General features: G+C 39.2%; 1 protein-coding gene across 1 annotated transcript in view; it reads left to right on the forward strand.

Annotated features, from left to right (window-relative positions):
• The window catches only part of si:ch211-225b11.4 (thyroid adenoma-associated protein homolog), a 32,086-nt gene extending 9,658 nt beyond the window's left edge, over positions 1-22,428 (forward strand). The window contains exons 13-32 of the mRNA XM_036599090.1: positions 915-1,632; positions 2,446-2,598; positions 4,216-4,325; positions 4,517-4,677; positions 4,927-5,081; positions 5,255-5,413; positions 5,552-5,710; positions 5,980-6,116; positions 6,279-6,383; positions 7,143-7,343; positions 8,383-8,533; positions 8,890-9,127; positions 10,090-10,329; positions 10,987-11,191; positions 11,869-12,057; positions 13,067-13,314; positions 14,637-14,807; positions 15,912-16,178; positions 19,591-19,793; positions 20,773-22,428. Of these exons, the coding sequence (XP_036454983.1) occupies positions 915-1,632; positions 2,446-2,598; positions 4,216-4,325; positions 4,517-4,677; positions 4,927-5,081; positions 5,255-5,413; positions 5,552-5,710; positions 5,980-6,116; positions 6,279-6,383; positions 7,143-7,343; positions 8,383-8,533; positions 8,890-9,127; positions 10,090-10,329; positions 10,987-11,191; positions 11,869-12,057; positions 13,067-13,314; positions 14,637-14,807; positions 15,912-16,178; positions 19,591-19,793; positions 20,773-21,014 (4,212 nt within the window). The 3' untranslated portion in view covers positions 21,015-22,428. The remainder of the gene's footprint in view (positions 1-914; positions 1,633-2,445; positions 2,599-4,215; positions 4,326-4,516; positions 4,678-4,926; positions 5,082-5,254; positions 5,414-5,551; positions 5,711-5,979; positions 6,117-6,278; positions 6,384-7,142; positions 7,344-8,382; positions 8,534-8,889; positions 9,128-10,089; positions 10,330-10,986; positions 11,192-11,868; positions 12,058-13,066; positions 13,315-14,636; positions 14,808-15,911; positions 16,179-19,590; positions 19,794-20,772) is intronic.
• Positions 22,429-23,857: the final 1,429 nt, after the last annotated feature.

Here is a 23,857-nt window from a genome sequence, read left to right on the forward strand (position 1 = left end):
ACTCGTTGACTCATCAGTCCATACAGGTCACATATGGAAAATAAGCTGCAAAAACAACCTGTTTACATATATCCACCTATTCACACTGAAGTTATAAAAAGTTGCTTTTTGAATGAGGCACAATACAGGGCAGCCACTCAAAACGGAGGTTATTTATGTAGGTCAGTCTTAAAGACACAAGAACAGTCTTAAAAACAACCAAACCAAAGGTGTGAAGAATAAATAAAACTGTGGACAGTGGGCCCTAAAAGGCAAGGGATGCTTAACCAAGTATTAGAGAAGAAAGTATGCATGCAATTTTTTTTTTGTCTGGAGAGCTTAAAAAAATTAATTAAAAAAATAATAAATAATTACAGTATATTATAAATTAATTTCTTGGTGTTTTTTTAAAAAAAGTAAATTTTGGATGAAACATTTTGACATAACTTTTGGTGTTTGTCTTGTAGTATTTCAATCTACACTGTGTAAGCTAAAATTGGGATAAAGTAATACTAATTTTTAATATTGCACAGTGTCTTTAGATGACTTGAGGAGTGAAAAGTTTTAGAACAACCATGACTAAAAAAAACAGCATCAAATGTGGGTCTGACTGAAATCCAAGGTAATAACAGTGTCACTACTGGATGCTGAATCGATGCATCATTTATTATTATTACTCTTATAATTGCCCTCAGGCTGTGGTCCCCAGGGTCAGTCCTGCAGAAACCATGCTCTGCACATTTTTTTTTGTTTTTCCCTCCTCTAACACATCTGACCTGTCATAGCTTGTTAATGAGTTAATCAGATAAATCAAGTGATATGTCATTAAAAAGGAAGCACACAAATGTCCATAGGACTGGGATTGGGAAGTCCTGTCCTAAGGAGTGGGCTTAGGGTCCTAACACTATGCCCGCATGTGGCCTTATCTCTTTCAGGTTCTGGAACAGTATCCTGCTTTACCTTCTCATATCCTAAAGTGCCTCTCCACCAATCACCTTGCTCCTTGTGCCTCTGAAATCTACAAATACCTCCTTCAGGAGCAGAGACGAGAGCTTGCCATTGATCCATCGAAGGATGGAGTGCTTACTGAGCCATACTTTGCGAGTCAGTGGGCTCAGCGTTGGCAGCCTACTGTCCTGAAAGCTTTGACCTCTGATGTGACTTTACTGCAGAATAATGCCTCCAGCTATCTCCTGCCATGCACACTACGCTGCTTCCCTGGAGCATTTGACCTCCTTCTGTCTGTTCTTGACCCCTCTGCCCCGGGAAACCTACGAGCCTGGGCTTGCATCATGAGTGCCCAGCGGGCAACCAGTGGATGTTCACCATGGGCATCGGACAGCACCACTGCCATGGAGACCCTGCAACTAGCTCTGTCCTCTCTGGACGACAGCGTCCGACTGGCAGCATTCAGCCTTCTCTGCTGTAGCCCAAAGACTAAAGAGGCCCCAATGCAAATGGAGTACTCCACCATGAGGGACTTCTTACCTCTAAATATGAACAGCGAGTCATCTCCATTTCGCCAGCACCTCCAAGCAGGAGTCAGGAAGTTCCTGGTGCGTATTCGAGACAGCTGCTTGGCAAGCCTCAAGGGTCAAAAAAGCAAAAGAGGGCTAAGTGAGGAAGAAGAAATGGAGCTTGAACACGGAGTCGGTACGGACCTGCTACATTAAACTGTTTTTGTTGCTAAAGTCCAGGATGTTCTCCTTGTTTGGCTTCTTAAAGTGATGGTTTGGTCAAAAATGAAAGCTTCAGTTTTCTCCCTTATACCAGAAGTAGTCAGTCAGCTAAGACATATTGGGTATGTGAAGTTTGCTTCTTTAGTTTTGCACTGGAGCTAAAAGGCTAGTGTAGCCAATACGTAAAGGAAGCTTATGGCCACAAGGTTGTCTAAATCATCACACACTTGCTTCAAACCATAAATAGACTTTTTCTGATACTATATCTAATACCTTTATCTTAAAATGGTCAGTAGTTTGTTGCTTAGTAGTAGCAGCCACTTTGACGTCTGAATGGTCATTTTTGTCCACTTTTGTCGATTAAAAAAAGCCATACAGTGTCTGAAACAACAAAAGCAATGCTGTTTGAGATTAGTTAACAGCTTGGCATGATTTGAGGCAAGTATGATGATTTAGGCATGCAGTTTGCGCAATGCTAACTGGTGATTATGAGCTTCCACTAAGTGTTAGCTACATTAGCTTTAGCTCCAGTGTAAAGCTAAAGCAACAGACATTTAATGAGTAACTGTCTAAAATTTGGGTCAGGAAACAACAAGGTACATTTGATTTTGGCCAAGCCGTCATGTTAAACCCTGAGATCATACTGTCTAGTAGTCAGCAGTTTATGCCTTAATTTTCAATATGCATATTCTATTTAGCATTTAAAAGGCTGTGACAATCAGCATTACTTAATAACTTGTGTTTTTGAATATAACTGTGAAAATTGATGGAAAGTATCTACCCACAGGCTTTGTAGACTGGCTGGCCCAGCTGCCTTTGGTCTGCTTGGTTCCTGGTAACAGCTTCCAGAGGAAGAAGACTGCTCTGTTGTTGTTGAGTGCTGTTCTGGAGACCTGCTCAGACTGCTGGAGCCCAGACAAGAAAAAGGGTCAGCCACCAGGTGAAAAAACAGCTTCAGCAGATATTTTCATTTAATTCAACAGCTTACTTTAATATCTTCAGAATTATTGCTTGTGATTGTTCTGTTCTTTACATGGTGCTCCTTAAAGCAAAAAAATCGAATTTACACATTTTTCCACCTTACCTTAGACGTAGTCAATCAAACCAAGGTGTCCAAATTTTGGTTCTTTAGTTCAGAACTGGAACCACAAGGCTAACATTGCTAACAAACACTAAAACTCAGTAAGTTCTCTCAAGCCACTCAAACAGCATCCAGATCTTTGTTAAGGTTGTACAGAATAGTCAGTGTGTTCAGTCAGTGTGTTCAGATACAGTATTGTTCATTTTCATAGTATAAAAATGAACATTTACATTTATAGCATTTAGCAGAAGCTCTTGTCCAGAGCGACTTACAAAAAGTGCTGTTGTCTACTCAGAGAAAGTATCTTTGCTAGTTACAAATAGGTTAGAGAGGAAGCTAGTCCTGAGCTCAGATACTGCTAGACACAAAAGTCCATGTTGATACCTAGAGAAAAGAAACAGAGTTAAACACAATGCAATACAGTACATTTCAATAAGTGTAGTACAATACATTACAATGAATACTTAACTCAGGGCTCACTTAAGTGCTGTATAAAGAGATGTGACTTCAGTCTGAGTTTGAAGACCACAAGAGACTCTGCTGTTTGGACAGCCAGTGGGAGATTGTTCCACCACCTGGGTGCCAGGACAGAGAAAAGTCTTGATGCTTGTCTTCCACACGTCTTGAAGGATGGCAAGCCGAGCCATACTTGAAGCTTGAAGGGCTCAAGGTACAGTTCAAGTTTTGACCATAGCCATCAGGTAAGGAGGGGCTGGTCCGTTTTTGGCTTTGTAGGCAAGCCTCAGGGTTTTAAATCTGATGCGTGCAGCTACAGGAAGCCAGTGAAGGGAGCGCAGCAGTGGAGTGACGTGATTGAACTTAGGAAGATTGAAGACGAGCCGTGCTGCTGCATTCTGGATGAGTTGCAGGGGTTTGATGGCCTGCATAGGAAGACCAGCCAAGAGCGAGTTGCAGTAGTTAAGCCTTGAGATGACAAGAGACTGAACTAGCGCCTGTGTGGCCTCTTGAGTAAGAAAGGGTTGAATCCTCCGGATGTTGTACAGGAGAAACCTGCATGAACGAGGAAGGTTCACGATATGAGCCAAGAACAATAACTGGTCATCCAGAATCACACCAAGTTTAGCCAAACAAAACTGAACAAAAATAAACAAAACTTCACCACTACAGGCAGCCATTTCAGACAACACCAGAGCTGGTATTCACAAAGCAGTCTTAAGACTGCTTAGAGGGTTGATCTTGGTTCAGATTTCTCTGTATTTTCTGACAGTCACAGAATTGTCACAGAACCTGATTCTAGATCAGCACTCCTACCCCTGAGATGGTCTGTGTATACAGACCCTGTTGTCTAAAGAGGCTATCTGCAGTGTTCGGTCTGGATGTTCTTTGAGCTAGCTGAAAAAAGTTTCGGGATTTATATTTTCATGCAGATGATATGAGCTATTTGACTGTTGACCTCTAGTGTTTGTTAGCCATTTTGACTGAACTATTTCTTTAAAACTGCATATTTCTTTTTAGCTAACATGGCTGCTCTGATAAACTGGGCAAGGCACAGGGGAAAGTGGGATTTCTTCTCCAGATCAAGACAGTTGGTCCTGATTGGCTGTTTGGAAGATGCAACCAATGAGGTACACATCTAACTCAACAAAACCAAACGAGTACAACGTTAAAAATAAAATGTTCTGTCCTTCCTTATTTGCACTTTATTTTTTCATGAATTAGAAAGAAAATTAGACGGACAACTTGTAAAATTGCACACAGGATTCATGCTTTTTATTTGAAAAAATACAGAGAAGAAAACAACCTTGTCATCTTCTAGATCCGTGAGCAGGCAGCTGAACTGCTTGCGAGGTTTTTTCCTCACTCTCTCCAGCCTGATGTGGTCACCGTGCTCTTCAACCGGGCACAGAGGTTGCTCCACAGCCCGCGTGTGCAGGAGGCCCAGATGGGGGCTCTGATGGTCAAGCTGCTGCTACAGAAGTGAGTTAATGTGTTCTAATCCTTCTTTAAGCTTTTATGTTCTGTTTTATGTGTTCATTTCTGTCAGTGCTTTTTCTGTCCAGCAATGTTTTATCCACAGTGTTTTAGTGTAGTCTGTTTCATTTTGTTCAATCCAAGATGTGTTTTGTCCTTCAGTGCTTTGTTTTCAGTATTAAGGCAGACAGCTGGATTTACTGATCTACTAAGTAGCTACAAAAGGCTTTCAGAAAACAAACTTCTGTGCTGTAGGTGTGTATCTCTGGATGGTCTGGTGGTGGGAGGTGAGAAGCAGGGTCAGATGCAGTCAGCCAAGCTGATTGGACACCTGTTGAAGAGCCTGGAGCAGCAATACATTACTGCCAGAGAGGACATGCTGCTCGCTGCACGCTCCTCACCGCTACACGGTAACATAGACTAATGTCCGCTCCAGTGTGTGCATTAAAAAGGGCAATGTAATGATATCATAGCGATAAAAAAAATCTGAGCATATTGATCGTATTGTCAGTACTTTCACAGCACGGCTCAACAGCATGTTTTCTTAAAGGTGCTGTGTTTGGATGTAACTGAATGTCTGTAGGTGTAGTAAGTGCTCTGCAGAGGTGTCTGCTGGAAGTGCCTGGAGCTGTGGCTGAAGCTCTAGACCACGTCATGACAGTAGAGATACTGTCGCTGCTGGAGAAGATCACTCTGCTGTTGCTGGGCGTGCTTTATGGAGACCAGCATGCTGAAGACAAAGGTACTCGCACCCCAGCTGCTAAAAGACACAAATGGTTTCGGAAGGTCAATAAAATATGAATAAATTTGTGTTTGTATGCTTTTTACTGTCAGTTTTTGCTCTCCTGTACAAGGCAAGCTCCATTTTGGTCTATTCCAGAGGTCCCACCCTCATTTTGCGACATGGGAAATGCCATCAGCTCTCTGATTAGTCAAGGTGGAACAGGTCAGGCAGGGTTGGATGAAGAAGGGGAGGAGAATGTGCTGCTATCTGAAGAACACAGTCTGGTTCTGACCTGCTGCTGGGTCACACTGAAGGTAGTTAGAGGCCTGGAAATGGAATCAGTTCTCCTAAATACTTCATAAGCTAAAGTATTTTGATTGTAAAGCATATTCTGTAATGTAGTTTATAATGATTGTCATGCTGCTATATTGTTTTCCTAAAATCATGAATGTATAAGCTCTAAAATATGTGTAATGAAGTCTTTGATGACTGTTACTGTTGCTAATTTTGCTTTTCAGTTTATATCAGTATATATTTATTCAGTATATATATTTCAGTATATATCTCTCTTTTCTTGCAAAGGAAATGGGGAATTTTTTTGGGCTCGCTGGTGGAGAGAATTCTATCAGTGACCTGTAAAGACACAACACTGCCAACTGTGGAAGACCTGCAGAGGGCATCAAAAGTGTTCACGGACATTATTCTCAAATGTAGACACTGGGTAAGCATGATTTACAGCTTTGACTTATTTTTGATACAGTTTCGATTGTACAGTTGATTTTTTTAATAATGTTTGCAGGTATAACTGCAAGTATAACTGTTTCAACTCCATCACATTGTGCTTTAGTGTTTAACAGCATGTTACCCTCTATGTCTCCTGCAGGGGGCAGTGGAGGGCTGCTGTATTGGATTCACTAAGTTCTGTGCTGCTCTCCTTGCCAGCTCTGATCCAGAGCTCAGAGAGATTCCTGGCCAAATACTACAGCAGGTACTTTACGAAGCAGCGCTGTTTCATACTGATACACTATTTCATGAAAATTTGACTGCTGAGAGTGAGTACACATCACATGTTCAATATTATAATTGACAGACACCACTAATGTGAGGAAAGTCATGAAGTTCTGAGACTTTTAATGATGTAGTACTTTTAGTATGAGGGTAACACAAAAACCTTTAGTCAAAGAGAACTGATGAAAAATAAGAGCTAATTAACAGACACCAGCAAACCCGATAAGAAAGTCAGGAAGCTGCACCCCAGCTCTACAGTATGTATACAGTCATTCTTTCTGTTATTTGAGTTGTTTGAATTTGCATGTTAAATAAAAAGCTTTGTTAAAATGGCAAATATTGAATACAAAACTGGCATAAAATTTTGTCCGCTGAATTGAATTACAATGGAAATGCATTTGATGAATAAATAATGTAAATGTAGAATAAAGTCATTTGACTGCTCACTTGTTTGTTTTTTTGCCCAGTCGTGTATACAAAACAGGACAAAAAGCAGTATATACTAGTGGATAAACAAATTAATATATACTTTTCTTATCAAAGAGAAGTACGTAATGTTGATATTAGCCAGTAAACAGACATAAGGTGCTTCAGCTGATTAATTAAAGTGTATCAAATAAAACTGATTAAGTTAAAATTTTGCCTATATAAAATATCATCCATATTATCATTTATTGCAATGTTTCACTCCTTAAAATGAGTTCATTTCCTCTTTTTTCCTCTTTCCTTGTCTGTGCAGGGTCTGAATGTTCTTCAGTCGCCGCGTGCCACCTCAGTGACGAGACGTGCAGCCGGACTGCCCATGCTCATTCTAGGTGTGTTAGCTGCAGAGGAAAATAGTGCTTCTCGTCCTCTGCTCGCCCACAGTGTGAACACCCTGTTAGAGACTGCGAGGGCCCCTGTGCCCAAAGACTGGGATCAAACAGTTGACCTTCCCCAGGTACATCCTCTCTACTCATCATTACTGTTATTCAACATGCTTCTATACTTTCCATAGTCATATTATAATACATTTATTACGCTGACTGAATTACGCCACTCTACTTTACACTCCTGATTCTTTTTGATAGGAGGAGACTAAATGCAGTTTGGAAACTGCATTATAGAGGTAGAATAAAAAGTAAATGTATTGACTGTTATTTGATTAATTAAATAACTGAACCATTATGCCTTCTGTGGTTCTTCTCACGGTTACAAGCCATAATGTTTTCTGCCTGTCACAGTGTCAGCATCGATCCTGTTAGAGCTGCTGAACAGGCAGATTTTTATTTTGTGGTGTGGGGAAACAACATACAGCACTTCATATAGTGTATTGCAGTCTGTCAGAACAGGGGTCGCAAAGTACTAGTCTGAGTTTCATAACTTCATACATCACATATGCATATTTTATCTTTAAATCCATCCCACAAATCTATTTTTTTCCTTTTGCTTCACTCACCAGACATAAGCTATATAAAATCAGCTTAGGCTGTTGTTAAAAGCAAAGACAGGTGGTGAACCATTAAAACAAAAACCTGTTGCAGCATGAATGCTACTCACTGATCAGGCATGGTTGTAATTTAGTTATAACTTGACTGAAATTATCAAACAAATCCACTGAGAACTAAGACTCACTTCTTACTTTTGCCAACACTTTACTTGTTATAACTTGCATGCAGCAGAAATGTCAATGCTATCACAATATAATTCCCATGCAATTTTACTGTTAGATAATAATAATAATAATAATAACAATAATAATAATAATATGGAGTACTTTGGTTTTTAGGTATTTTTTTCTGTAATAATCAAGGTGTAATTGACTGGTGGACTGTAGTCCAACAACTGCAGAACAATGCAGAACACATGACATATAGTGGCTAAGTAATGAAATTATTGACATCTTTTGCAGTAGATCTGTTTAATGTATATAGTCATTGCTAGACTTAATTTGGAGTTGCCTTTGCGCTGACTCTCTCTTTCTCTTTCTCTCTCTCTAGGTGTGTGCAGTTCACACGCTGCAGACGCTGGTGAGGGGCTCCAGTCTGGGTTTGAATATTCTTCAGTATGCCCCTGCTATCGCCATGCTGTCCCTCACACTCCTTAGCTCACCCTGCTGGGCCATGAGGAATGCTGCTCTGCAACTCTACAGTACGCAAGGCCTGCTGCATTGAGGATGCTAGTACCCTTAGTTTTCAGAAAGCAGCTTTGTCTGTATATATTGTACCAGCAAAATAAAATCATCACTCCTTTTTTTTTCAGCTTGTTTGGTGAACACCACCACCAGATTAATTTAACAACAGTAAAAATGTAGTGGATTATTTTAATGATATTATTTCACTAGGTAAAGTTAAGCTATCAGTGTTGTTAGTGGAATAAAAGCAAAGGCATGTGGTTACATGCATGCACTGATAACACAAAGAGTACAGTCTTTTAGATCTAAACTGAAAAAAAACATTTACTTTCTTTTATTAATTCATTGTTGTTCTTGACCTTTTGTTCCTCAGGTTCTCTTTGTACTCGGATGTTGGGTCAGCGGCCTGCTGGTGAGGATGTCTCCGCCCAGTACAGCATGTCTCCCCCGGCCTTCTTCAGTCACTACCCTGCCCTGCAGCCCTTCCTGCAAGAAGCACTAGAGAGTGCAGCCGCAGATCTGCATGAAAGCAGACTGAGTCTTCATCCCTCCCTTTACCCTGTGCTCACACTGCTGGCCAAGCTTCAGCCTGGAGCCCAGGAGCAAACACGGTATTGGTTAAAGGAGAGCTTGGCTGAATTGTGAATGACATTACCATTAACAAGTTAGGACTCACTTGTGTTAATACTTTTTGTTATTTTATTCAGTAATAATATAGTTTGTATTGTAATACTGTAAACTAGATACTAATAGGTATTATAAGTACAGTCTTATGCACAAGTTTGAAAACCCCAGTCAAATTACCTGTTTTGTTGACACATCCACAAACTTGAATATGGTATTTTTCCTCAAATTGTAGTGCACAATTTCTATTTATTTGCTGGATTTAACATACTGGGGGGGCATAATATATTAAATTTTACAAAGGCTGCATTATTACTTATTTTGACCTCAATAATCAATCAATAAAACGTAATTTGACCAGGGCGCCCAAACGATAATAGTAATTCACTGTAATAATCTATTGTAGTTCATTCTTGTCAGCATATTCACCTATACATATGAGCACCACTTCTCAAATATGAGGCATTCTGAATATTTACTTTATAATAGCCTCGTTCTTGATGTGCTACAGGTTTTTGAAACTTATGAAGTAGTACCACTATCATCGAATCTCGAATGTATAAACATGTATCTACAACAAAGTAGGTTTTATTTTGTTGAAAACAGTGCTTCCAGGCTTTTGAATAGTAATTGCAAACTTTTGGGATGGCAGTATACAAAGTATACTACAGACACATAAAGCAGAGAGCCAGCATGTGCCTGATCAAGCTGTGTCTTCTAATTCCTCAGAGACCCTGCCAGACATTCAGGGGGATGAACAAATTTGCATTCAGAATATTGGCACCAGTCTGCCTCACCCACCTACTCACACCATTGTCAACTGTCTTTCATAACATGGAGAAATCTGTTTATCCATCTCTTAGACAGTTTTAACAGGAAATAAGGAAATTAAGACTTTATTGATCAAGAATTATTTTTGTTGAAAATGATTTTCTCATCTTTTCCTCAGCGCTCTGTCAGACTTCCTGCCTCCGTTCCTTCAATTAGCCGCTAGCCCAGTCTATGCAGTTAGAGTGATGTCATCCAGAGCCCTGGTTGCTATGATACCACCCATGGAGTATCTGGCAAGCATCCTGCGGTTGGTGGGAGAGCTGCCAGAGTCACCGGACACCCCATGCTGTCACAACCGCGTTCATGGCCAACTCCTACAGATAAAGGCCATCCTGGTCAGAGCACTGCACGCTGGCAAGTGAGTACACCATACAGATGGAGCTGGTGGAGAAACAACAGTACTGACAGCTTAATCAAAGATGTTCATAGCATTTTTAGTGTGATTTTATTTTTGCTTAAATGGTTGTGCCAGTGTAGTTCTTTCCACATAACGACTATACCTAGGATTTGTATTAAAGGATAGCACTGTATTAAAGCTTGAAAAAAGAAAGAAAGAAGATTTTACATTGAAACTGTGAAACGAAACTAATTGCAAGCAAAATAAGCAATGCAGTCTGACTCTGAACTCATCTGAACTCAGCAACTAATGTTCTTTGCAACAATCAACACTGTGAAAAATATTCCAAAAAAGATTTCAAGCCCTTAAATATTGCTAGGATTGCTTGAATTTGCATGAATTTGTGAATGCAGATTGCTGGAGGGACTGTCATCTCCAATGATGTGCTTCAGTTAAAATAACTCTTTTTAAAGTTTTTCACTTTTAGCATCCATTTATCCTATTAAAAACTCTCCTGACTGAGGTTTTATTATGTATTTGGATAACCATTTCATGGACTTCTAGGTTTGAAAGAAGGCATTGTTTGTATTTAATTTGTTGCCATTGAATTATAATTGCAAAAAAAGTGGCCATTTCTGCTGCTAGGTGCTAATCTCTGTAACATGTTGCTGTCTGTAGCCCTTGTCAGTCCTCTCTCCGTGATGTGGTGGAGGGTTTGGAGGCCCGGCTGTGGCTCGCTTCCCCAGAGCAGCGGTGTCCTCTGGTGCGGCAGGAGTACGTGTCTGTGCTGAGGCTGTTGAGAGAGAACTGCTCTGAGACTTTCCTCTCCCACCTGTGCTCTCTGCTGCTGGAGGAGATACATCGAGCTCCACACACACTGGAGGTGCAAAGAATGTTCAGCCTTATGATTGTTAAGATTGAACCTGGGATTGTCAATGTAAAGCTGGAGTGTTGTAGACAGCAGAGTTTATATACTGTTGTTCAAGATTTAAGTCACTTGTCATGTGAATGATTATTTGTTTATAATAATTATTTGCGTATTAATAATTATTATAATTTTTATAACTATATACACTGTCAAAAAAGTTATACACAATAGATATATTCTATAGATAAATATTCTACATTGACACTGGTGCTATTTTTAAACATTTCATTGCATATGAAGCATTCTGGATATTATTTTTATTTTAATTTGATGCTATTCAACTTTCTCAGTCATTTTGGTCATTACATTTTGTACATCACATTTTTATGTTTCCTGTGATGTTGCATTGTGTTGCATGATGATACTACTATCCTATTAAATCCATTTGACATGTTCATCTGCAGCGAAGTTGGTTGGAATTTTTGAAAACACAGATTCCAAGATTTTGAATGATAATTCCAGGCTTTTGAATGGCAGTGTAGAGATATCTGAAGAAGCTCAAAGATACTTCAGGCTAGTGATTTTCCATTCCTTGGAGCTCAAAGGCTTTGCATTTGGGTATGTGATATATTTTCAACTTAACTTTCCTTTTCTGCCTTAACCTATTTTTATGTCTTGCTTTTTCTGTTCAGCTTGGCTCCGCCTCTTTCCACCAAAGTGCAGTATACTTCCTGTGTGAAGATCCAGAGTGGGCGTGGCAGGTCTGGCAGAACCTGTCCAATGAGAGCACAGTTGCACGGCTGTTCTTGGTCAAATGGGTAAAAGAAGGGAGGAGCTGGAGAGGAACCAGCCTACAGAAGGTTCTAATGCGAGCACTCCAGGTGAGCATTAAGGTTTCACCTATCAAAATCTGTTGTTAAGCTATGCAGACAGAGCAAATACTTTTGTGTAATTTCACTTGAGGCAACATGTTTATACGTAAAGGGCCGACTGTGCAAGTCCAGATTAAGTCTAAGCATAAACTGAAAAGATTTTTCGGTGGTGATTCATTGTTGACATTGGCAGTTAAGTCCATAATTAGGCTTAATCCATGACTGGGAAACTGGCCCAGTTTCATTTTTCATTCTATATGTCGTAAGTGTTTTTCTATATGGTTTCGGGCCCAGTAGTTGTTCTATAACTGACTGTGGCAAAGGGCTTAGCTCTGTTGGCATGTGGTAGTCCACTTCTCTTTATTTTTTAACCCATCACAATGGAAGGAAATTAAGGCTGTAGAAATCTGCTGTAATATATTGCTCAGAGGGGTTTAAATCATGCTGGAGATCTTAGGTTCACTGCTTCTGTTCTTACCTGATTAGGGTGTATTAGCACAGCTATTGTCCAGAACAGAATGGGCTTGGTCTTGGCAGGCATTTACGCCCTGCTCTCATTGTGAGGGAGCTGTTTGCGGTGAACTTTCACCCAACACACACACATAATTCAGAATTCAGCTCTCTGTATATCAGACTAATGACTTTATAATAAACCTTATCAAGCTATTACATCTCTCTCCACAGTCTCTAAAAGTGTTTCCATCCATTATGTTGAATGTTAAGTGATGTTGTGAAAGGGCTTTCTGTGCCGTAGAGCTGAAGACCTTTGGCATTGCACTTTACTACATTATGAATCTGCTGTGTACAATGTGCACTTAATCTTACTATGTTGTAGTAGTCATACTTACTTTCATACACTTGGATAGAAGTAAACAAATAATCTAACCTGCTGTTCTAGGATTATTCTTAGAGTTATGATAGTAGTGGTTTTGGTAGGCCATAGGCAAGATCATCTGATTCCTGGCTAGTTAACAGCTTCTTGCTGAAATGCCTCTACAACAGTGTATGCTGTGTGCAGGCCAACCTGAAGGAGGCGCTGTTGGACCAGGATATGGAGTACAAAAAAGTGTATTTAGCAGCGCTGGTGGAAGTCATGACACCAGATGTTTTGGGTCTAACCGAGCCTGGGCCTTTCCTCTGTGTACTGGAGAAGGCAGGGGTGAAAGACTGTGTTGATCTTCTGCTGGAGGATCTTCAGGACAATAGAGGAGGACCAGAGCTGCTCTCTCAGGCTCTGTGTGCTGTCAGTCTGCTCCTTTCTCAAAGGTGAGTTGCCCTATAGGCCCTGTAAATTTCACTACAATTTGATTTTAATATTTTGGTATGATTTAAGAATTGTCGTTAATTAAAAATACACTGAATACGACTAGGAAAACTGTTTATACAGTAATGTAATGTAGCAGATTTAAACATGCGAAATACCTATTTTGACTAAAAAAGTGAGTACATCTTCATTTAATATCATTAATAAATGATAATTAAATGTATTACATATCACAATCAATTCTCACCTTCCAAAACTGATCCATTTGAATCATCATCACCATTTTTACAAATCTAGTAAATACTACTTCCTTTAAGTATTTTCTAAATTTTTCTAAATCTTTCTAAATTTTAGAATACTATGCGAAAGTCAGATACCACCCTTAATTTATTTAATTTCCAGTTTAAAATGCAATTAAGTATAAGTTATTCATTTTTCAGGAGATATTTCCAATAAGCCTAGATATAAGGTAATTAACTTCCTTAAGGAAGGCAAAGCCAAAGGAAAATAAGTGGAAAAAAACAAAACTGGAGTTATTAAATTGATTAAAAGATCAAGAGAAAATGAAACTCCTAGGAACCATGCAAGACCTGGTAGACCTCCAAAACTGTCCCCATCAGATAAACAGCACTTTAAGCTTTTGTCTCTGAGAGAGAGGAGAAAATCAAGCTCCACTCTTGCTTCAGATCTGAAAACATCCTCAGGTGTTTCTGTCCATCTCTCTGCTGTGAGCAGACAAATCAGCACTATGAGTCTGAGGAAAAGGAAAGGAAATAGACGAAAAAGAATGTTTGCAAAGCAAACAAAGAAACTGGTTTTCTCAGACAAAAGAAAGCTGGTTTTCTCAGAATAATGGACGAAGGCCTTAATATTATTGAATATGTTTGAGATGACTTAGATCATGAGAAGCAGAAAATGGAACCAACTTTTAAGACCGAACTTTGGCAGTATACAAAAATATCCCTGCAGATTTCTATGAAAATCTAAAGCAAGCCTCCCAAAAAGAGTGGAAGCTGTAATAAAGGCAAAGGGTGGACACATTAAATACAGCAAAATTTGATAATATATTTAGATGCTGAATTGTCTGTTTAAATGAATTGTTCTGTTAAATATATGCTCTGTTTTTTTGTTAATTACACTAAAAAAAGATTCATTTTTTGACTGGAATTAAATAATTAAAGAGTGGTCTCTGACTTCTTCAAAGTACAACTTCTGAATTTCTTACCTTATCACCTTCTGAAACCTCTTATCCTTTTTTTCCAGAATGTCATTGACGATATCCTTCTTATGATGAAAGAAACATGTATCTGTGTATGTATTTTAGTATGGACCTGGCTCTGCTCCAGCGCTGGTGTGCATTGTTGGAGACCCATAGGCATGCTGAGGCTCCTGAGGCTCTGCGACTGGCCTGTGCTGAGGCTCTAGGCCTGAGTGGAGCTGCTATAGTGACAAGGAGCCTGAGGGGCAGCCCGACTCTAAAGGCCCTCAGCACAAGGTGAGTTTCTCAAGTTGCATTCAAACTCGATTCCATCCATGTTTAGGCCAAGCGAGTCAGTTGTTCCCAACTCTGGTCATGGAATACCTCTGTTCTGCACATTTTAGTGTTTTCCTGCTCGAATACACCCACTTTAACTCTGTAGGGCTTGTTGTAAAATCGGGTCAGGTGTTTTAGAGAAGGATAAATACCAAAATATGCCGGACAGGTGAGCCTTAAAACTTGCGAACCACTGGTCTAATTGACATGAAATGCACATTAAAGTTGATAACAGATAAAGTAGTTTTCCATATATGTAGTTTAGGGTTATGTAACAATATTTTGCTATCATTATGACAGATTGTCATAATGCACTTTTCTAAATTTACCAAGGCTGTTGTCAGTAACAATAGTAACTGTAACAATGAAAACTGCACAAACAAAAAGACACATTTAGTATAGAGGATGTGTAAACAACATAAAACAGTGTATAGTAACTGTATAAACTTCATAGTAACAAGTGAAGTCAACTCATGATGCCATTATCCCGGTTTATGATAATAATAAAGTTGTTTGTCTTTTGTCCTTGCCATTTCTTTTTAAATTAGGTTATTTTTACAAATGTTAAATAAAAAATTGTGCTCATACTTTTTAATGCCCTGTTATAAAAGTGGTGCTACTCTTTTGCTGCTCCATTTGCTTGTTCCAGCTTGTTTGCAAGCCTTATAAAAACCAAGTGTTGAGATGTGCGTCATGTATTGTGAAAAAATTTTAAAGAATCACAATGTCGTATTTTTGTTGTGTTGCCCACCCTTAATGCAGTTGGTAATGTCACGGTTCTTTGAATTAAAAGACAGGTCATGGACAAGTTTCATGTACTTGTCTCTTCACCTCAATGACACTAAAACCCTTGTTTAAACAGTGTGGCTACTAATGCACTCTGTAGCTCAGGCTGCTTGTCAGGTTCCTTGCTGTCTTTTGTTCCTGTATTTGGTTTCCACCAAACAGCCATCAGTTTGTTTGCAGTTTGATATCATTCAGTTTCTGCAGTTATTGTGGCAGTAAGTGGGCAGCACATCAGAACGAGCTGTAAATGTGGAAGTGTGTTTGTGTGTGTTGGAACAGGTTGATCAATGTAGGTGTGCATCTGCTCCAGGATGAGAGTCAGCAGGTGAGAGCCAAGGCGGCCGTCTTCGCCTCTGTGCTCTGTCGGTCTGAAGCAGGTAGAGCCACACAGAGCTGCTTTCTCATGCAGATCAACCAGTCACTGCGTTCACTGCTGGACCTGCTTCTGAGGGAATTGTGGGATAGCGATGGCATTGTGGAGGCTCTGGTGTGCCACCTTCCAGCATGTGATCTCAGTACAATATTGCTGGAGGCTAAAAGCATGCAGTAAGTTCTCACCCCCTCCCCCTACAGACATATACTTACTCTGGTTCTCCAACTTTTTTAGAGTTTTTTCATTGCCCGTACACTACTATAACTTGCACTAAACCTTAAAAGAATAAAACAGCGAAAAATCTAATTTACACAATTTTCCATTTTCCCTGGATGTAGTCACTCAGCCAAATTTTGTTTCTTTAGTTTAGTGCTGCAGCTACGAGGCTAATGTAGCTAAGAAACACTAGAAGTCAGTGGTCACCCAAATCTTTTCTGTTAATATACCCCCAAAACTTCTCTCAACCCACTCAAACCACACCCACGTCTTCTGGGTTTTGCAAACTTGTCACTATGGTTTAGGACAAAGTATGACTTAGGCCCAATCCCCTTTCTTATTTTTACCCCTGCCCCTTGTTTTTGAGGGTCACCTTGCCCCTTGGAACTGAATTACAAAGGGTAGTGGTTGAAATCTTCCCTTACGAAATGGGACCCTCAAATAAAAATAAAAAAAAACTGCTTCATTAACAGGCTACTAGTATTGCTCTGATATGGCCTACCAGACTGCAGTGATAGCAGAGGAGCGTTAAAGTTCAGCAGCCTCACTGCTGGGCTTTAGTTAAATTTAGGGAATCATATTCCCTCAAAGAGGGGGGTGCAACAATTATTTATTATCGCCCATTCTAATTGCTGAAGTCAACTATTCGCCAACTTCTTGTTTGAATTTTTACCTTAAATGGTGCAGCAGTTACATCACATATGTCGAGCTCCAGTCCTGACGGGCCAAAACACTGCACATTTCAGCACTCTACCTGATTAAACACACTTGATTAAGCTCATCAGCTAATTAGCAGGGCCCTCATGAACTGAATTCAGAGCATTAAATGAGGGTAAACGCCACAGCACTTTGGCCCAGAAGGTCCCCACTTTGACATGCTTTAGTTACATACTGGAGCCTCAGGCATCAAAACTGCTGCACCATTTAAGGTGGAACAGGAAATTTAGCTAGCTACTGAGACATCAGCACACTACTAGTGATTTTTTATGCATGTTATGAAGAAAAGACCATAATACATCAAAACAACATTAAACGTAGATAAAACTATGGTTATCACGATATTTAATGGAGAAAATACCTACATTTGAGGGTTTCTTTGGTAGCTTGCGCAGCCATCTTGCCAGTTTTTATTTTTTTCAGAGTGTGCCTCCAAAAAGCCTCTGTTTAGAGGGCCGTGTACAAAACACTTTGCTGTACCCAATATCAACAAAAATTGGGACACCCTACCCCTAGGACTAGTGGTAGGGGTGAGGGGTGAAATGGGATTGGGCCTTAATGTGAGCTATAAAAATGAACAAAACTTCACTGTGTAGCTGGATGCAGCAGCAAGTGTTTTAGGAGAACAGGTATGTTACACAGACATATGAACGCCACAGATTGCATTCCCAGTTTCTGTTGTTTCTGTTTACAAGCGTATGCAAAATTTTGGATACACCAACTCAGATGACATGTTTAGTTGGTTATTTGAATGAAAATAACACTTAAATATGGCATTTCTGTACGTCTACAGAAGTCTACACTTTCTATTTATTTGAGTTCAACATAATAATAATAATAATAATAATAATAACAATGACAATAATAGTAATAATAATAATGTCTTTATTTACAAAGCACTTTTCTTACTGGTGGCAACTCAAAGTGCTTTGTGGACAGGTGGTCAAGCTTAACAGTAGTAAAAGAAACTATGAGTGTTAACAAACTCAAATAAGACAATGACACAGATCATATGAAAAAGATAAATACTAAAAAGACAGAATTGTAAATAACTGCTAAGTTAAAGAGATACATTTTTAAATGTTTCTTGAAAGTTTGCACAGAGCTTGACTGTCTAATAAAAGGTGGAATTGAGTTCCACAGAAGCATATAAGAGCATAATGACTGAAAGAGGCCTCTCCACATCTCCACATATTAGAATAAATAAAACATAAAAGCTAAAATGTGTCATAACTTTTGCACAGGCCACATTATTTTCCAGTATGTTTTATTCAGCAAAAAAAAACATTAATTCTGCATTAAAATGTTCAGGATGTGTAAACTTATTTTCGCTTAGAAAATCTACAGAACATGTCATTTGTCTAGGTTTAAAAAAATTGTAAAATTCTAAATTGAAGATATATGTGTATATGTCTATAGATAGAAAGTATAAATAACAAGCACAATATGTAGCATCTGTATGCCTGCATAGTGTACATGCACAGGCAGGGAATTAGGCTGTCTACATTGGCTGCCCAGTGTGTTTAACTACACAGTAAAGTTTTGTTGATTTTTAGCTCACAGTGAGTCAAACAGTATCCTAAACCACACCGACAAGTCTGTGCAACCTTAATGAAGATCTGGAATGTTGTTTAAGAGAACCAGGTTGAGAGAATTTTTTTTTTGTTCATGAAAAATAAAATTATTATATTAAATTCTAGTTTTTCTTGGCAGTGCCATCCTCTAAGTTAATTAAATATGAACCCTTTTAATATTGTGAAATCTGTATTTTGTGTAAAAAGGCACTTTTCCTAACTTGGAGCAGCAAAATTTTTCTTGTTTTCCTATCATTATGGGTACAACAAACAGATTACACACAAACACACACACTCTCCTTGCTGCATAGTTCAGTCAATAATGAGTCAGGTGAGCTACTTAAGCTTATCCCTTTTTAAACATGGCTTCGGAATCTACCTAGATCTTTCAAAAGGGTCATTCCACTGAACCGAATTGCTAGTTGCATATGTTCATCAGTGACCTATTACAAATAAATGTAATTCATAAGTATATCAGCATTAATCTTTGCAAGCTAAAACAAGCGTTTGACATTTTCCTGTCAGAATCTTCCCTCTGACAGTACTAATTGTAAAAGATCTCAAATTTCCAAAATTCTTAGTCAGTTCATTACACTGATACACTGTCTGTGTGGGCAGTGCATTAGTTACATTCCTAATGCTTGTCTTGCAGGAACAGATTGGTTTCTGTGCATCAACATCAACCTTTGATGCTATTCTGTGTTCTGTAATAATATGCCTGTAAAGTTGCAGGAGCAATATCTTATTATTTATTTAACAGCAGTGTCCCCTGATGGCATCAGTGTCTCACCATAACAAGGAATGATGTCTTCAGTCTGTGATGATCCTACAATTCTCCAAATCCTTCAGTTTTCTTTCGGAAGATGGAGAAAAACAGCCTTGGAGCACTTGGCTGGAGTTGCAGCCAAGTGCTACAAGGCTATTTTTCAACGAAAACAGACCCATTAATATAACCCAGATAATTAATATTCATTTCATGATTATGTTGATGCGTGATTTGCTTCATGCATCTGGAGGTGATCAGCTGTGTCGGTTTGTTCAGTCTGCTGGAGTTGCTTGTGTTCTGTTTGCTCGCCAGATGCAGCAGTCTGTACGAGCAGGACGAAGCAAACATGTTTTTGGAGCCCTCAGTCATCTCAGAGACTGTGCTTCAGTACCTGCTTTGCCTGGCAAAACGATACCCAGAATCCCCTTCTCTCGCACGACGTCTGGATCAGTGGGCAAGACAGAGTGCAGCCTCAGTCAGAGAGAACCTCAACGTCTGCATGAGGCTTCAGTTAGGTAATTACAGCTAACCATATTTATTAATTAAGTGCTTGATTTATTTTTTTATTTTGATTTAAGACTTGATTTATTAATCAAGTTGATTTTGACTCCCGGTGACCATATGACCATAATATTTCTTCAGAATATTCTGTCTTCTGTTTGAGTTTCTGAATGACTGGTTCATAATTCCTCTGATTGTCTCCATCCATCTTGTAGCTGGTCTTTCTCTTCCTCTTATACTTTCAACTCTTCCATGCGTAATGGTCTTTTCCTCTGTGTTCGTTCTCAGAATATGTTTAAAATAAGAGAGTTTCAGTGTGGTTATCTGGACTTTGAGTGAGAGGTGAGGCTTGATTTGTTCATGTATGCATCCAAAAGCATCGGTATTTTTCCTGTCTCGATTGTTTATTGTCCAGCTTTCACATCCATAAAAAGAACACAGTGAAAATCATAGCCTGGATAGTTCTGATCTTTGTTTGTAGAGACAAATCATTACATTTGAATATCTTTGCAAGGTCTTTCATCCTTGTTCCGCTGTTCTTGCCAATTTGTGTCAGATTTCTCGAGTGCTGGATCCTCTTTTGTTAATAATTGATTCGATAAGGCAAAAGCTGTCCACCATTTCCACATTTAAAGTGGCATTCCAGTCAAAAAACTAGCATTTAGTGTTATTAATTGTGCTATGTAACTTTCTGTAGTGCAGCATTGCATCTCTCAGCCTCATCCGTTTGGTGCCCTTTTCTTAGTTTTTAAACATGTAAATCTCTAGAGACTCTTCTAGACCAATAGAAATGGTCCCAAATTACTTACATTAAATCATGGTATATTAACTTGCATTTAAGTTGAGAATGTTTCCCCCCTCTCCTTTAAAATTACTGTTTCTTAAAGTAGTTGCAATATAATGACTTAATTGAACAGATGGATCATCAGTTAGAGAACTGTACACATGATTAGTGTGATTAGTTTGAGAATGAGTCTCTCGTGTGTTTTCTAGATGACACACTGGATCCTGATTGGCTGAGTGTGCTGATGGAGCCACGTTTCCATGGCGTCCTTTGTGGCCTGTATGCCAGAGCTGCTCTCCTCCTGCAGCTGCTCAGAGTCTCTGACAACATCCGACCTCTGCTTGACCCCTCGACCTTAGCCCAGGACCTTCTGGATTTACAGAAACGGCTGAGCCTGCATGGAGTCTTCCTCTCAAACACCTTCATCACCTCTGAATTGAACTGTATGTAATTCTGATTGAAAGATCCAGACACTGCACTGCAGGGATGTTGGGGTTGTAGTGTTTATCCACCCACAAGAGAGGTTCTGAAGTGGCCTAATCCATGTCAGATCACCGGTCTTTCGTAGTAGAGGTTGCCGTGTTGGACCGGCTTTAAAGAATATTAAAAAAACATCCATTCAACCTAAAGAGAAATTGTAGCGCGCTTGGTTAAGAGTTGTGACATGACGCTCAGTTACCTGTAGTAGTATTGTGAGCTAATGTCAGTTCAAATACTCAACAAAACTACACTCAATCTGTACTATCAGTATGATTTACACATACAGAATAAACATCGTTTGAAGTTCAGCAGAACAGTTCACAACAGTTGCTATGAACGCATTTGTAGGTGGGGCACAGACAGCTTATTAGTGGTGCAAGTCTTCACAAATAAGCTGAGAGCCACCTCTCTTCCTACTTGCACAGTTTTAGAGAGTGTGAGTACTAAATGGAAGAGGCAGAGTAGATGTTGTTCTGAAAGGATGGTAATGTTGCTGTGCCTCCTGCAGACAGAGTTATGTAAGAGGCTAATGACTGCAGTAGTTAAACCAGGATCACATTACTGTGAATGAAAGCCAGAGCATGACTTGAGTTTCAGCCAAGTGCCCTGTCTACACTGGTCACTGCGCTACAATTGAGTGTCCATTCCAGTTATTCTACATATTGAATGCTACAGTCAGCAGCACATCTTTTTCATGCCTATCATAATGAAACGGCATGAGTTCATGAATGTGCATTTTAATACACCTCTTTATACGATGTTTTTACATACTTGAGTGCTTTAGAGCGCCTCCATGAATCTTGGGTGACTGTCGCAAAGACTGAAAAGGGAATTCTATTGACGTTTTTTTTTTTTTATTGTGTGTGTGTGCATGTGTGTGTGTTATTCAGTTTTGGAGACGTAACTAGTCATTCAGAATGTTTTGATGTGACCTATCAAATATAATGCAAATATAGCAATTTTATTTACTTTTTATTTACTATCCAAAACCATGAGTGAACCTATATGTGTCCTAGATTTTTTATATATGATGTTGATAATGGTAAAATAGTAGTAAATCTAAAAATTATTTTTCTCTGGGGAGTATTTTGCCTTACAATACCCTGCATGAACAAGGAGAATCACTCAAAAGAGGCCCCGAATATTCTGTAATAACTCTCGCTAGGGCGAAGCAATCTGAACGAAACAACGTGCAATGTGCTCCTCAGTATATGGAGCTTGGAACAAGCCAGGATGCCCCTGCGTGAGAGAGATGAGGTAGGAGCCGGACAGCTGTCGCAACATTTAACCTCTGTTTGCAACTTCCGGGTCCATACCCCTGTACCCCTTCATGTGTCTGGCAGAAAACGGAGATTAATTTCAGCATCGCATGTAATGCAATCGATTACACATACGTGAAGGTATGTAGCGTATTTTTATGGTTCGGATTGCTTCATCCTAACAGGAGTTGCAACAGAATATTCGGGGCCTCTTTCAAGTGAATCTCCCTGTACCTCTCTACCATGAATGAATTTTTAAAAAAATGATCTTAAGACCACTGTAAAACAATGTCTAAGGCATCAGGCAGCATATACATAGCCGTTTTATATAATAAGTTTCTGTGAGGGGGCTTTTAGAAGAATTAAAGCAGGTACTCTTCAGATGTCTGGTTCCTATCACCACCACTGTTAACTGTTAATTCTGACTCTAAGTTTCTCTACAATGGAGCATTTCACAATAAAGCACTCTAAATGACTTTGTTTACATATGAATTAATTAATTATGCAGAAATTTTTTAGACATCAGTGGAATTCCTCTATAGTGCGTTTTTTTTATTTATAACTTTTGTATTTGTCTTTATTTAAGTTTTTTCTATGAATTTTGTTTCATGTACAATACATGTAAAATATGATATCTATTAAAATTGGGATTATTTTTATTACTGATGATTCGTGACCGTTGATTATATCACTCAACAAACGTCACAGTTAACCTTTAAGTAGCAGTGAGGGAAAAGAGACGCCTACACTAGTTTTGTGTAGAGCTCTGAAAACTGAATTGTGTTGTTTTTATGGATGTAGTACAACCAACGTTGAATTTTTTTCTGAGAGGTTTAATGCAGTTTGTCTTTTGAAAGTAAATCATGTGCGTTTTAGGGAGGAACTGTAGAGCTGCTGATTGGATTTGTGGTTTTATAACATTATGTCTGATGGCTGGCTATGAACAGAGCTGTGCTGTGTGGTTGAGCTTTCAGAGCTCAGAGTGCTCTCTTTCTCTCTCAGACCGGTTTCAACTGCCCTATACCAACCCACAGCATCTCTACTGCCCCCCTTCTCTTCTCTCTCTCCTCTAACTGCTTTCTTCTCTCTCTTTGCTTTCTTTGCTCTTTGCTTTCTCTCTCTCTCTCTCTCTCTCTCTCTCTCTCTCTCTCTCTCTCTCTATATATATATATATATATATATATATATATATATATATATATACTCACACACTAACTGCTTTCTCCTCTCTGTTTTCTTTCTCTCTAACTGCTTTCTTCTCTCTCTTCTGACTGCTATCTCTTCTCTCTCCTTCCCCTTTCCTCTCTCTGCTTTCTTTTTCTCTCTCGCTCTACCCTCTCTGCTTTCTCTTCTTTCTCTTTTCCTCGCTCCTTTCAGTTCCATTCAGAATAGCCTTCTTACCATTCATAGCTTTTTCTCTCTATCTCTTTTCTCTGTCTTCTTTCTGCTTTCTCTTTTTTCGATTTTTGTCTTTTCTGTTTTCTCTCTTTCTTCTTGTTGTTTTGTTATTTTTGTGTGTCTCTCTCTCTCTCTCTCTCTCTCTCTCTCTCTCTCT

Source organism: Colossoma macropomum, unplaced genomic scaffold (assembly GCF_904425465.1).
Source record: "Colossoma macropomum unplaced genomic scaffold, Colossoma_macropomum, whole genome shotgun sequence".
Taxonomy (NCBI): domain Eukaryota; kingdom Metazoa; phylum Chordata; class Actinopteri; order Characiformes; family Serrasalmidae; genus Colossoma; species Colossoma macropomum.